The sequence below is a fragment of the Bombina bombina genome, chromosome 10, assembly GCF_027579735.1.
Source record: "Bombina bombina isolate aBomBom1 chromosome 10, aBomBom1.pri, whole genome shotgun sequence".
Taxonomy (NCBI): Eukaryota; Metazoa; Chordata; class Amphibia; order Anura; family Bombinatoridae; genus Bombina; species Bombina bombina.
The window spans coordinates 61,522,632-61,539,096 of record NC_069508.1 but is presented as its reverse complement, the minus strand read 5'-3'; the positions used below and the strand labels follow the sequence as shown (position 1 = coordinate 61,539,096).

Genomic DNA, 16,465 nt, shown 5'->3' with positions numbered 1-16,465 from the left:
TTGTCTGAAAATACCCTCTTTTTTTGAACACTGAAGATATTTATCCCATCCCCTGTTCCTGCAAAAGTACTGGTACAATAATCACTCCCATAGCTTCCAGATCTGAGACAGACTGGAAAAAAGCTTGAACCAAGGATTCCTTGAGACATTGGACAGATGAAAGAACCTTACTATGGAAGGACTTGTTCTCAATCCTATTCAATACCTCTGAGAAACTATATTCAGAACCCAGGGATCTGGAACAGACTGAAACCAAGCCTCTTGAAAGAGGCCCAACCTTCCCCCTACCAGAACCTCTGGATCGGGGCCAGAAGCTTCATCCAGTCTTGGTAGTAAGGATAGATTTTGAAGCCTGAGGTGTATGTGTGAGGGGTTATATAGGGCTCTTGGAGATTTGGAATCTTTGCCTCTGTCTGGTGGTAGAGAAGAGTAATTCCCAGGCGTAATGGATCATGGACTCTCACCACCTGTATGAAAGAAATATAATCTATATCTCAGCTCTAAGGGTATTTTGCTAAAATAAAATGTGTAAAACTTTAAGAGAAAGTTTACACAAGGTGGTGCCTCTTACATAAAATAAACAAAATGTAAAAGCAATATTGAACTAGATTATTAAAACAAAAAATACAATAAGCTAAGGCTGCTCGGTGCAGGTCACATCGCTATCTGCAATATATGAATGAGGAAAAAGGGGTGCCAATGGCACCAAAAGGAATAGGGCTAAGCAAGGCAAGCTGGTGTTCAGTCGACAGCTAAGTGAGCTCCGGTGTACAGCTACAGGGTCCCAGATACTTTATCTGCTGGTCACGTTTCTCCACTTTCAAAACGCTGATTTCCTTCTAATGCTGCAAAAAGCAATCTGCAAAAGGAGGACGTACTGCCATTGTAGGCTGCTAAGGTAGAAACTATATATCACAGGATGGCAATCTAAAACTTCCTATCAGGAACAACACCAGGAGATGCGATAATCATGTGTTAGTAATCATCAGTTAATATGCAACGCGTTTCTCGGTCACACACTGACCGTTTCCTCAGGCATGTAAAGCCCTCCTTTATAGATTGCTTTGTGCAGCATCGGAAGGAAATTGGCATTTGAAAGTGGGGAAAGGTGACCAGCTGATGACATCTTGAGGAACGATGTAGCTGTACACCTGAGCTGAGTTAGCTGAGAATTGTGAATGCCAGCTTAGCACCATTCTTTTTGGTGCCATTGGATATCGCAAGTTTGCACTTGTCATTTAGCTCAACGTTATTTGCCTGCTATGCAAAATTACACTATGTAGAACCCCTTTTTCTCATTAATATTTTCCTAACTAAATTTGTGTGTCATCAGGTGTGCCAATTTGTGAACGCATCACTTTGGTTAGTAGATTATGACCCTAATAGGGACTAACTATTTCAACAAACCACTATCTTGCTTTGAATTCAGCAAAAGTAAATAATTATACTTTTTCCCTCCCAAGAATAGATCACATTTTCAATCACGTAACCACACTGGGAGATGCTTGGTGTAGCCAGAAGTACTGGGAACTCTTTTTATTGGAGGCAAAAACAATCCAGTCCCAGTATGGTAAATCTGTCTTCCAGGAATGTGTTAACTAGTAATGTATTCTCTAATAAAGCTTTTAAAAGTTAAAAAAAACAACAACAAAAAAACATTCATTTAAAGTCCAGTCTAAAACCTTAAAGGGACAGGAAACACCAAAATTTTCTTTCATGATTTGGATAGAAAATACAATTTAAAAAAAACTTTCCAATATACTTTTATTATCAAATTTGCTTCATTCTCTTGTTATCCATTGCCAATCACAAGAGACAAATGTGTGCAGGCACCAATCCGCAGTTAGCTTCCACTAGTGTAGGATATGTGCGTTTTCTTTTTTCAAAACAAGGGATACCAAGAGAACAAAGCACATTTGAAAATGCAAGCTAAGGCCTAGATTTGGAGTTTGGCAGTAACCGTGAAAACCAGCGTTAGAGGCTCCTAAAGCTGGTTTTAGGCTACCTCCGGTATTTGGAGTCAGTCAAAAAAGGGTCCAACGCTCACTTTTCAGCCGCGACTTTTCCATACCGCAGATCCCCTTAAGTCATTTGCGTATCCTATCTTTTCAATGGGATCTTTCTAACTCCGGTATTTAGAGTCGTGTCTGAAGTGAGCGTTAGAAATCTAACGACAAAACTCCAGCCACAGAAAAAAGTCAGTAGTTAAGAGCTTTCTGTGCTAACGCCGGTTCATAAAGCTCTTAACTACTGTACTCTAAAGTACACTAACACCCATAAACTACCTATGTACCCCTAAACCGAGGTCCCCCCACATCGCCGCCGCTCGATTTTTTTTTTAACCCCTAATCTGCCGACCGCAAAGCGCCGCCAGCTAAGTTATCCCTATGTACCCCTAATCTGCTGCCCCCTGTATTATATTTATTAACCCCTAACCTGCCCCCCACAACGTCCCCGCCAGCTACCTACAATAATTAACCCCTAATCTGCCGACCGCAAAGCGCCGCCACCTACATTATAGCTATGTACCCCTAATCTGCTGCCCCTAACACTGCCGACCCCTATATTATATTTATTAACCCCTAATCTGCCGCCCTCAACGTCGCCTCCACCTGCCTAGACTTATTAACCCCTAATCTGCCGACCGGACCGCACCGCTATTATAATAAAGTTATTAACCCCTAATCCGCCTTACTAACCCTATAATAAATAGTATTAACCCCTAATCTGCCCTCCCTAACATCGCCGACACCTAACTTCAAACATTAACCCCTAATCTGCCGACCGGAGCTCACCGCTATTCTAATAAATGTATTAACCCCTAAAGCTAAGTCTAACCCTAACACTAACACCCCCCTAAGTTAAATATAATTTAAATCTAACGAAATTAATTAACTCTTATTAAATAAATTATTCCTATTTAAAGCTAAATACTTACCTGTAAAATAAATTCTAATATAGCTACAATATAAATTATCATTACATTGTAGCTATTTTAGGATTAATATTTATTTTACAGGCAACTTTGTAATTATTTTAACCAGGTACAATAGCTATTAAATAGTTAAGAACTATTTAATAGCTACCTAGTTAAAATAATTACAAATTTACCTGTAAAATAAATCCTAACCTAAGTTACAATTAAACCTAACACTACACTAGAAATAAATAAATTAAATAAAATACCTACAATTACCTACAATTAAACCTAACACTACACTATCAATAAATTAATTAAATACAATATGTACAAATAACTACAATGAAATAAACTAACTAAAGTACAAAAAATAAAAAAGAACTAAGTTACAAAAAATAAAAAAATATTTACAAACATAAGAAAAATATTACAACAATTTTAAACTAATTACACCTACTCTAAGCCCCCTAATAAAATAACAAAGACCCCCAAAATAAAAAATGCTCTACCCTATTCTAAATTACTAAAGTTCAAAGCTCTTTTACCTTACCAGCCCTGAACAGGGCCCTTTGCGGGGCATGCCCCAAGAAGTTCAGCTCTTTTTCCTGTAAAAAAAAACATACAATACCCCCCTCCAACATTACAACCCACCACCCACATACCCCTAATCTAACCCAAACCCCCCTTAAATAAACCTAACACTAAGCCCCTGAAGATCATCCTACCTTGTCTTCACCTCACCAGGTATCACCAATCTGTCCTGGCTCCAAAATCTTCATCCAACCCAAGCGGGGGCTGGCGATCCATCATCCGGTGGCTGAAGACGTCCAGAAGAGGCTCCAAAGTCTTCATCCTATCCGGGAAGAAGAGTAGATCCGGACCGGCAACCATCATCTTCCAAGCGGCATCTTCTATCTTCATCCGATGACGACCGGCTCCATCCTGAAGACCTCCGACGTGGACACATCTTCATCCGGCGACGTCCAACTGAAGAATGACGGTTCCTTTAAGGGACGTCATCCAAGATGGCGTCCCTCGAATTCCGATTGGCTGATAGGATTCTATCAGCCAATAGGAATTAAGGTAGGAATATTCTGATTGGCTGATGGAATCAGCCAATCAGAATCAAGTTCAATCCGATTGGCTGATCCAATCAGCCAATCAGATTGAGCTTGCATTCTATTGGCTGTTCCGATTTATTTAAGGGGGGTTTGGGTTAGATTAGGGGTATGTGGGTGGTGGGTTGTAATGTTGGGGGGGGGGTATTGTATGTTTTTTTTTACAGGAAAAAGAGCTGAACTTCTTGGGGCATGCCCCGCAAAGGGCCCTGTTCAGGGCTGGTAAGGTAAAAGAGCTTTGAACTTTAGTAATTTAGAATAGGGTAGGGCATTTTTTATTTTGGGGGGCTTTGTTATTTTATTAGGGGGCTTAGAGTAGGTGTAATTAGTTTAAAATTGTTGTAATATTTTTCTTATGTTTGTAAATATTTTTTTATTTTTTGTAACTTAGTTCTTTTTTATTTTTTGTACTTTAGCAAGTTTATTTCATTGTAGTTATTTGTACATATTGTATTTAATTAATTTATTGATAGTGTAGTGTTAGGTTTAATTGTAGGTATTTTATTTAATTAATTTAATGATAGTATACTGTTAGGTTTAATTGTAACTTAGGTTAGGATTTATTTTACAGGTAATTTTGTAATTATTTTAACTAGGTAACTATTAAATAGTTCTTAACTATTTAATAGCTATTGTACATGGTTAAAATAAATACAAAGTTGCCTGTAAAATAAATATTAATCCTAAAATAGCTACAATGTAATTATTCGTTATATTGTAGCTATATTAGGATTTATTTTACAGGTAAATATTTAGCTTTAAATAGGAATAATTTATTTAATAAGAGTTAATTAATTTCGTTAGATTAAAATTATATTTAATTTAGGGGGGTGTTAGTGTTAGGGTTAGACTTAGCTTTAGGGGTTAATATATTTATTAGAATAGCGGTGAGCTCCGGTCGGCAGATTAGGGGTTAATAATTGAAGTTAGGTGTCGGCGATGTTAGGGAGGGCAGATTAGGGGTTAATACTATTTATTATAGGGTTAGTGAGGCGGATTAGGGGTTAATAACTTTATTATAATAGCGGTGCGGTCCGCTCGGCAGATTAGGGGTTAATAAGTGTAGGCAGGTGGAGGAGACGTTGTGGGGAGCAGATTAGGGGTTAATAAATATAATATAGGGGTCGGCGGTGTTAGGGGCAGCAGATAAGGGGTACATAAGGATAATGTAAGTAGCGGCGGTTTACGGAGCGGCAGATTAGGGGTTTAAAATAATATGCAGGGGTCAGCGACAGCGGGGGCGGCAGAATAGGGGTTAATAAGTGTAAGGTTAGGGGTGTTTAGACTCGGGGTACATGTTAGGGTGTTAGGTGCAGACATAGGAAGTGTTTCCCCATAGCAAACAATGGGGCTGCGTTAGGAGCTGAACGCGGCTTTTTTGCAGGTGTTAGGTTTTTTTTCAGCTCAAACAGCCCCATTGTTTTCTATGGGGGAATCGTGCACGAGCGCGTTTTTGAGGCTGGCCGCGTCCGTAAGCAACTCTGGTATCGAGAGTTGAAGTTGCGTTAAAAATTTAAAGGTACGGCCAGAAAAAAGCCGGTGTTAGCTACGCGGGTCGTTACCGACAAAACTCTAAATCTAGCCGTGTCTTAAAATTACATGCTCGATCTGAATCATGCAAGTTTAATTTTGACTTTACTATACCCTTTAATTTTTGAGTACCAGAATATATAGGTTAAATATAAAATGTGCCCAATTAGATTTTAAAGGGACATAATACTCATATGCTAAATCACTTGAAACTAATGCAGTATAACTGTAAAAAGCTGATGGGAAAATATCACCTGAGCATCTCTATGTAAAAAAAGGTAGATATTTTACCTCACAACTTCCTCAGCTCAGCAGAGTAAGTTCTGTGTAAAAAGTCATACTTCAGCTGCTGCCCAGCTGCAGGTTAAAAAAAAAGAAAAGAAGAAGAAATGAACAGCAGCCAATCAGCATCAGCAGTGCTGAGGTCCTGAACTATTTTATTGTGATCTCATGAGATTTGACTTAACTCTCATGAGATTTCATAGTAAACTTCCTTAAACTGAATAGGGAAATTATATGAGTGTGCACGAAAGCTCACTCCCTTAGCTGTCCCGGGACAGACATACTGATTTGCTGCTTAGAAGTCCTTTACAATGGGATGTGGCTACTGAGCAACTTTTGAGGTAAAATAACAAAATTTATGTAAGAATTTACCTGATAAATTCATTTCTTTCATATTGGCAAGAGTCCATGAGCTAGTGACATATGGGATATACAATCCTACCAGGAGGGGCAAAGTTTCCCAAACCTCAAAATGCCTATAAATACACCCCTCACCACACCCACAACTCAGTTTAACGAATAGCCAAGCAGTGGGGTGAAAAAGAAAGGAGTAGAAAGCATCAACAAAGGAAATTTGGAAATAATTGTGCTTTATACAAAAAAATCATAACCACCATAAAAAGGGTGGGCCTCATGGACTCTTGCCAATATGAAAGAAATTAATTTATCAGGTAAATTCTTACATAAATTATGTTTTCTTTCATGTAATTGGCAAGAATCCATGAGCTAGTGACATATGGGATATCAATACCCAAGATGTGGAGTCTTCCACTCAAGAGTCACTAGAGAGGAAGGGGAATAAAATAAAAACAGCCATATTCCGCTGAAAAAATAATCCACAACCCAAAAAATAAGTTTATTTTCCCTTTTGAAAGAAAAAACTTAAATCAAAAGCAGAAGAATCAAACTGAAACAGCTGCCTGAAGAACTTTTCTACTAAAGACTGCTTCCGAAGAAGCAAATACATCAAAATGGTAGAATTTAGTAAATGTATGCAAAGAGGACCAAGTTGCTGCTTTGCAAATCTGATCAACTGAAGCTTCATTCTTAAAAGCCCATGAAGTGGAGACTGATCTAGTAGAATGAGCTGTAATTCTCTGAGGCGGGGTTTGACCCGACTCCAAATAAGCTTGATGAATCAAAAGTTTCAACCAAGAAGCCAAGGAAATAGCAGAAGCTTTTTGACCTTTCCTAGGACCAGAAAATAAAACAAATAGACTGGAAGTCTTCCTGAAATTTTTAGTAGCTTCCACATAATATTTCAAAGCTCTTACCACATCCAAAGAATGTAAGGATCTCTCCAGAGGATTCTTAGGATTAGGACATAAAGAAGGGACAACAATTTCTCTACTAATGTTGTTAGAATTCACAACCTTAGGTAAAAATTGAAAAGAAGTCCGCAAAACTGCCTTATCCTGATGAAAAAATCAGAAAAGGAGATTCACAAGAAAGAGCAGATAGCTCAGAAACTCTTCTAGCAGAAGAGATAGCCAAAAGGAACAACACTTTCCAAGAAAGTAGTTTAATGTCCAAAGAATGCATAGGTTCAAATGGAGGAGCCTGTAAAGCCCTCAGAACCAAATTAAGACTCCAAGGAGGAGAAATTGACTTAATGACAGGCTTAATACGAACTAAAGCCTGTACAAAACAGTGTACACCAGGAAGTATAGCAATCTTTCTGTGAAATAAAACAGAAAGAGCAGAGATTTGTCCTTTCAAGGAACTTGCAGACAAACCCTTATCCAAACCATCCTGAAGAAATTGCAAAATTCTAGGAATTCTAAAAGAATGCCAGGAGAATTTATGAGAAGAACACCATGAAATGTAAGTCTTCCAAACTCTATAATAAATCTTTCTAGAGACAGATTTACGAGCTTGTAACATAGTATTAATCACTGAATCAGAGAAACCTCTATGACTTAGAACTAAGCGTTCAATTTTCATACCTTCAAATTTAATGATTTGAGATCCTGATGGAAAAACGGACCTTGAGACAGTAGGTCCGGCCGTAACGGAAGTGGCCAAGATGGGCAACAGGACATCCGAAACCAGATCCGCATAACAAAACCTGTGTGGCCATGCTGGAGCCACCAGCAACACAAAAGACTGTTCTATGATGATTTTGGAGATCACTCTTGGAAGGAGAACTAGAGGCGGGAAGATATAAGCAGGTTGATAACACCAAGGAAGTGTCAGCGCATCCACTGCTTCTGCCTGAACATCCCTGGACCTGGACAGGTATCTGGGAAGTTTCTTGTTTAGATGAGAGGCCATGAGATCTATCTCTGGAAGCCCCCACATCTGAACAATCTGAGAAAACACATCTGGATGGAGAGACCACTCCCCTGGATGTAAAGTCTGGCGGCTGAGATAATCCGCCTCCCAATTGTCTACACCTGGGATATGTACCGCAGAGATTAGACAGGAGCTGGATTCCGCCCAAGCAAGTATCTGAGATACTTCTTTCATAGCTTGGGGACTGTGAGTCCCACCCTGATGATTGACATAAGCCACAGTTGTGATATTGTCTGTCTGAAAACAAATGAACGGTTCTCTTTTTAGTAGAGGCCAGAACTGAAGAGCCCTGAGAATTGCACGGAGTTCTAAAATATTTATTGGTAATCTCGCCTCTTGAGATTCCCAAACCCCTTGTGCTGTCAGAGACCCCCAAACAGCTCCCCAACCTGAAAGACTCGCATCTGTTGTGATCACAGTCCAGGTTGGACGAACAAAAGAAGCCCCTTGAACCAAACGATGGTGATCTATCCACCATGTCAGAGAGTGTCGTACATTGGGATTCAAGGATATTAATTGTGATATCTTTGTATAATCCCTGCACCATTGATTCAGCATACAAAGCTGTAGAGGTCTCATGTGAAAACGAGCAAAGGGGATCGCGTCCGATGCTGCAGTCATGAGACCTAAAACTTCCATGCACATAGCCACTGAAGGGAATGACTGAGACTGAAGGAGCCGACATGCTGCAACCAATTTTAAACGTCTCTTGTCTGTTAGAGACAGAGTCATGGACACTGAATCTATCTGGAAGCCTAAAAAGGTGACCCTTGTCTGAGGAATCAAGAAACTTGTTGGTAAATTGATCCTCCAACCATGTTTCCGAAGAAACAACACTAGTTGATTCGTGTGAGATTCTGCAGTATGTAAAGACTGAGCTAGTACCAAGATATCGTCCAAATAAGGAAACACCGCAATACCCTGTTCTCTGATTACAGATAGTAGGGCACCCAGAACCTTTGAAAATATTCTTGGAGCTGTTGCTAGGCCAAATGGAAGAGCAACAAATTGGTAATGCTTGTCTAGAAAAGAGAATCTCAGAAACTGATAGTGTTCTGGATGAATCGGAATATGAAGGTATGCATCCTGCAAGTCTATTGTGGACATATAATGTCCTTGCTGAACAAAAGGCAGAATAGTCCTTATAGTCACCATCTTGAAAGTTGGTACTCTTACATAACGATTCAAAATTTTCAGATCCAGAACTGGTCTGAACAAATTTTCTTTCTTTGGTACAATGAATAGGTTTGAATAAAACCCCAAACCTTGTTCCTGAGGAGTAACAGGCATGATTACCCCTGAAGACTCCAGGTCTGAAATACACTTCAGAAAAGCCTGAGCTTTTACTGGATTTACAGGAATGTGTGAGAGAAAAAATCTTCTCACAGGAGGTCTTACTTTGAATCCTATTCGATACCCTTGAGAGACAATGCTCTGAATCCAATGATTTTGGACAGATTTTATCCAAAAATCCTTGAAAAACCTTAATCTGCCCCCTACCAGCTGAGCTGGAATGAGGGCCGCACCTTCATACGGACTTAGGGGCAGACTTTGGTTTCCTAAATGGCTTGGATTTATTCCAATTTGAAGAAGGCTTCCAACTGGAAGCAGATTCCTTGGGAGGAGGATTGAGTTTTTGTTCCTTATTCTGACAAAAGGAACGAAAACGGTTAGAAGCCTTAGATTTACCCTTGGGATTTTTATCCTGAGGCAAAAAAACTCTTTTTCCTCCAGTGATAGTTGAAATAATAGAATCCAACTGAGAACCAAATAAATTATTACCTTGGAAAGAAAGAGATAGTAATCTAGATTTAGATGTCATATCAGCATTCCACGATTTAAGCCACAAAGCTCTTCTAGCTAATACAGCTAAAGACATGGATCTAACATCAATTTTGATAATATAAAAAATGGCATCACAAATAAAATGATTAGCATGTTGCAGTAAACGAATAATGCTAGATATGTCAGAATCCAATTCATGTTGCGCTAAATTTTCCAACCAGAAAGTTGATGCAGCCGCAACATCACCCACAGAAATAGCAGGTCTGAGAAGATGACCTGAATATAAATAGGCCTTCCTTAGATAAGATTCAAGCTTCCTATCAAAAGGATCCTTAAAGGAAGTGCTATCTTCCATAGGAATAGTGGTACGTTTAGGAAGAGTAGAAATAGCCCCATCAACTTTGGGGATCTTTTCCCTAAACTCTATAGATTTTGCTGGTAAAGGATACAATCTCTTAAACCTTGAAGAAGGAATAAAGGAAGTACCTGGCTTATTCCATTCCCTAGAAATCATATCAGAAATAGCCTCAGGAATGGGAAAAACACCTGGGGAAACCACAGGAGGTTTAAAAACAGCATTTAAACGTTTATTAGACTGAACGTCAATAGGACTGGTTACCTCAATATCCAAAGTAATTAACACTTCTTTTAATAAAGAACGCATATACTCTATTTTAAATAAATAAGTAGATTTGTCAGTGTCAATATCTGAGGAAGGATCTTCTGTTCCAGATAGATCCTCATCAGAAGAGGATGAATTATTGTGTTGTTGGTCATTTGAAATTTCATCAGCTAAATGAGAAGTTTTAAAAGACCTTTTACGTTTATTAGAAGGTGGAAATGCAGACAAAGCCTTCATAATAGAATCAGAAACAAATTCTTTAAAATGTACAGGTATATCATGCACATTAGAAGTTGAAGGAACTGCAACTGGCAATGTACTATTACTGATAGAAACACTATCTGCATGTAAAAGTTTATCATGGCAACTATTACAAATGACATTCAGTGGAATAATTTCTACAATTTTACAACAAATGCACTTAGCTTTGGTAGAACCGATGTCAGGCAGCAATGTTCCAGCAGAAACTTCAGAGACAGGATCAGATTGGGACATCTTGCTCAATGTAAGAGAAAAAACAACAAATAAAGCAAAATGATCTATTTCCTTAAATGACAGTTTCAGGAATGGGAAAAAATGCAAAAGCATAGGCCTCTTGATAGAGAAGAAAGCAGGAGGCAAACATCAATGGGGTATTGAAATAATGAAAAAAATTTAGCGCCAAGTATGACGCACAACGTAACAAACTTTTTTGCCGCCAAAAATGACCGGAAATCACACACTTGCGTCACTAATGACGCCGGCGTGTGAAAGGTCTCGGCGTCACGTATGACGCCGGAAATGACAAAGTTGCGTCATAAACGTATATTTCCGCACCAAAAATTACGCAATAAAGTCTAGCATTTGACGCACCCGCAGGCCTAACACCCGCAATTGCAAAAAGTAGTCAAATTGAAAAAAGACTAAACCCCAGGTAAGAAACACATTTCTTAAAGTGTTTACATTCCCAAATATGAAACTGACAGTCTGCAGAAGGAAATACATGAACCTGACTCATGGCAAATATAAGTACAATACATATATTTAAAACTTTATATAATTGCATAAAGTGCCAAACCATAGCTGAGAGTGTCTTAAGTAATAAAAACATACTTACCAAAAGACACCCATCCACATATAGTAGATAGCCAAACCAGTACTAAAACAGTTATTAGTAGAGGTAATGGTAAATTGAGAGTATATCGTCGATCTGAAAAGGAAGGTAGGAGATAAATCTCTACGACCGATAACAGAGAACCTATGAAATAGACCCCCGTTAGGGAAATCATCGTATTCAAATAAGTGATACTCCCTTCACGTCCCTCTGACATTCGCTGTACTCAGAGGAATCGGGCTTCAACAATGCTGAGAAGCGCATATCAACATAGAAATCTTAGCACAAACTTACTTCACCACCTCCATAGGAGGCAACGTTTGTAAAACTGAATTGTGGGTGTGGTGAGGGGTGTATTTATAGGCATTTTGAGGTTTGGGAAACTTTGCCCCTCCTGGTAGGATTGTATATCCCATATGTCACTAGCTCATGGACTCTTGCCAATTACATGAAAGAAATATTTCTTTTTTACATAGAGATGTTCAGGTAATATTTTCTAGTCAGTTTTTTACAGCTATGCTGCATCACTTTCAAGTGTTTCAACATTTGGGTAACATGGCGCTTAGTATTTCTTCTGTAATTCATTACCTTGTTCTACAACTGAAGGCTTTATGCTACTCAGATAACTGATAGGGTTAATGAACATTGTGTAATTACATGCCAAATAATAGCCCAGATACCAAACATTATATTATTTGTAAATCCCACAAAGAGAATTCAATGCTCTCTCGTCCCATCCAAACAAGCTATTTGTCTTCATCCAAGTCTCTTGTAATTTATACAGAAGCAAGTCTGCTGTGTACAGAGGCTGACTGACATGCTCCTTAGTACAAATATTTAAAAAACCCTATGAACACAGGGCCCCATCCTTTGTCACACTGACTTATTTTATATTACTAGTTTGTTGTATGTCGCTTAAGAATGTGTTCTACTTAAACCAGATAAAAGATTATTATTCCCTTGGCTTTAAAAATTCTTTCCCACCAATAAAAATTCCAAATGGAAATTAACTAAAACATTACAACCTTTAAAAAAAAAATATATATAATCTTAACAAGGTTATATCATATGCCAGAGTTTATACAGGATGGTAGAGTTAAACAACATTAACACGTAAATGATAGTGATTTTATTGCTCAAGGCTAATACAAACATCGGGCCAAATAAATAGCAAACTGAATCGTGTGTGTGTGTGCATGTGTGCGTACTCATGTGTGCGTGTATATGTGCATGAATATGTATGTATGCATCATCTAAAATGTAGGTTTGCTGGATTGTTCAGTGCTTAACCCTTTTTTTATGTGCTTGTAATTTTTTTGCCAGTTTTTATTGCGTGAATACATATCTTCTGAAGTTTTCTGACAACTTAATTGGATATACATATTGAAAATTTGAAGTAAATTGGTGAAATATTCTTGGAGTCATTGCAAAAGGGTATTTTCTCTTGATTTTGAGTAGAATTAGCCTTTTTAAATTATCCTGATAGATAAATGTGTGTGTGTGTGTATATATATATATACCTACACACACACTTGTTATACTTGTTTGAATTAATACAAACATTTAGCTGTAAGTTATAAAAAATTGTTTTTCTTACAGTATACAGTTTCCTATTTTTGCTTTCTAAATGTAAATAATTTTGTACAAAATTTTCAAATCAAATGGCACATCTTCAGATAATCATTGAAAACTGTATTTAGAGGGATTTGAAACCCAAAATGTTTCTTTCATGATTCAGATAGAGCATGTGTTTTTAAAGAGCTTTCTAATTTAAGTCTATTCTAAATTTGTCTTCATTCTCTTGGTATCTTTCGTTGAAAATCAGGGATGCTTAGGAGCTGGACCACTTCTGGAGCACTATATAGCAGCTGTTCTGCAAGAATGCTATCCATTTGCAAGCGCACTAGATGGCAGCACAATTTCCTGCCATAAAGTGCTCCAGATGCCTACCTAGGTATCTATTAAACACAGAATATCATGGGAACGAAGCAAATTTAATAATCAAAGTAAATTGGAAACTTTTTTTAAAATGGTTTGCTCTGAATCACTAAAGAAAATGTATGAGTTTCATATCCCTTTAACACATACTTTTTGGGTGTAGAATAACCTCTGCTACAATGTTTCTAGGAAGCGATCACAATCTATTATTGTTGAATCCTTGTTATAAAGAACTGTAATGAATGCAACGCACAAGTTATGTTTAGACAAACACCTGATGGGAAGGCGCAAACCTGATAATCACTCACCCTGCGGAATGATACTACATAGAAAGTGTCTCCTCGCCTACGGATAGCATCCAAAAAGTCCTGATAGCTCCGCGGTGAGGAATAATATATCTGTAGCTCATTCACAGAGTTCCTATCAGAACAAGAGGGGAAATACATATTTTACAATCCTGGACTCAAACAGAATGGAAGATTTCATCCACATATCTGTCATCAGCCACTGATTACGCTCATTAAAACACAGTTTTTTTATTTAGTTCCAGACTTCTTCATCTAGCTAAGGTTTGTTAGTTTAACAGAGTTAAATTAACAGTTATAATTATGATATTGTTATGATTTCAGTACATTACACTTACTGAAAGATTGCAATTTTGTTCTTTGAATGAAAACATTGTTCCCTCTGAACAATTTAATCTTTTAAAGTGCAGACAAAGCACTAGAACGTCAGCCAGAAACAAATATATTCCTGCGCAAAGGAAACTACGTTAAACAAATACTTACTTAACACTGGTGTCTGTGTACTGTACTGTGACAAGTTGTGATGACCCATCTTCCGATTTCTAAGAAGTGAAAAAGTTTATTTTATACAGATAGTTAAAATAGAACAAATGCTCAATAAAAAAAAAAAAACTTTAAACAATGTATAAAACGAGAGTTGCATGAACCACAAGTATATACCATATTCCTTAAAGGACCATTAAACTTTTCTAAATGTAGTTTTTATTTTTTATTTACTTCTTTAAAGTTATGCTTGAATATTAATTAAAACTGGTTTTTTTAAATGTTTATTTCAAAATTTCTTCAGATTTCACCATATTTTTTTTACCGGTCTTATTATGTAAACTCCTCCCCTTCAAATATTCCCTTCACTCTCATTTATTATTCCACCTATCACATATTTTTCTTTTGCATATCTAATTAGTCTGTGTGCATCCCTGAGCACATGTGCAATTAAATCGTCCTTATGCATTTTTTTGTTGTTTTAAGCTATTGACAAGCAATTTGAATAAGATTTTGCTACAGAAAAATTAGTCTGACTGATATATAAAGGGGGAACGTTACGGCATCTGACAAAGGCGGTGATGAAAATGTTTAAAGCAGAGTAAACATGTTATTGAGCATCTGGTACCAGTTGTTTATGTCTCCATGCAATAAATTGTGTTTATACTTAACCCTTTCGTGACAGGGTTAAAGTGTCTACATCGGAACACCTGTTCCGATGTAGACAAATTGAAACTACGCGATCGTGCATACGATCGCGAGATTTCAATTATTGGATCACATCTGGGGGGCGTCCCTACAACCCTAGGAACGCCCTCCAGACCGCGATCAAGTCCTTGAAGCGCAGAAGGCTTCAGGACAGCCGTTTGATATGACGTTCTATTCCGTCATAACGGCTTTAAAGCCCAGTGTAAATATGACGGAATAGAACGGCATAACGGCGTTAAAAGGTTAAACAGTGTTAGTATGCGCATATACAAGTCACCATATTCAAATTTTAAATGTATACTACAAACAATACAACTCACAGCACCTTCTTGTCCTAATGCGAGTCACACGGCTGAATTGCACTGTGCATTATTCCTTACGTCTCTTCAGCGTGAGAATAAACTACATCACCCATAATCCTGTGGATTCTATGACTGACCAAATTGCTACATGAATTTAGTCAGCGGCCTGCAAAGCGGCAAAACTGCTTCTATCTAATCTTCAATTACAGAACTATAAGTGCGCAAATGCGCATGCGCAAAACCGCTTCAAGTAAGTGACGTGTAATCACAGTTCTTCACTTACAGTACAAGTGCGCATGCGCAAATGTGAGTCGCGCGTAGCTGCAGTCCTATCCGGATAGTGTGAACCGATAGGACTGCTTGCAAAGCAAAAAAGGGGTTTGGAAAAAAAAAATTTTTTACAGACAAATTAAAACAAAAGTATAAAAAAAAAAATAATAACATGCATTTAAAAAAATAAAGTTTATAACACAATTAAATAAAAAAGATAAGCAAATTTAAAAGTTTACTGGTCCTTTAAAGTGCCATAACAATCAAAAGATTACATGCTCTAATTCATTAGAGTATGTCATTTTAAGACTAGTAACTCTGCACTCCTATTTGTGTAACCCACCACGGGGTTAAAGAAACCGTAGAAATACTGCTCGGGACCCGCAAAGCACAGCTGGTACTGAGCTAAAACTGAGACTGATCCAATCAGCAGAGTTAGTCGCACGATTCCGTTTTGTAACTAGTGCTGCTGAGATTGGAACAGCGGCAGTTTATGCTCAAGACCAGCAGTGATCTGCAGGTCCTCAACTGTGCTCCTTCTGTGTGTTTAACCTCTTTGCGGGGGTTAAACACATAGGAGTGCAGGATCGCTAGTCTTAAAATCAATGCTGTAACAAATTAGAGCATGTCATGTTTCAACTATTATGGCCCTTTAATAAAAATGTACAAAAGAAAAAAATATTTAAAAGGGAGCTTAGTTCAAGTAAGAGAAAGATGTGGAGAGCTTTAAAACAAAACAAATGCTATGCTGAATTGTAAAGATTTTAATTTTCAAGCGCAATGGTCCCCAACATTCTATGATTTAAGATACAGC

General features: G+C 37.8%; 1 protein-coding gene across 1 annotated transcript in view; it reads right to left on the bottom strand.

The window, feature by feature from the left end:
* LOC128641456 (cyclic AMP-dependent transcription factor ATF-6 alpha) overlaps window positions 1-16,465 on the bottom strand; it is a 351,342-nt gene that overhangs the window by 176,194 nt on the left and 158,683 nt on the right. Inside the window, exons 13-14 of the mRNA XM_053694096.1 lie at window positions 14,372-14,430; window positions 13,892-14,003 (exon numbers count right to left, since the gene is read on the bottom strand). Coding sequence (XP_053550071.1) covers window positions 13,892-14,003; window positions 14,372-14,430 — 171 coding nt within the window. The remainder of the gene's footprint in view (window positions 1-13,891; window positions 14,004-14,371; window positions 14,431-16,465) is intronic.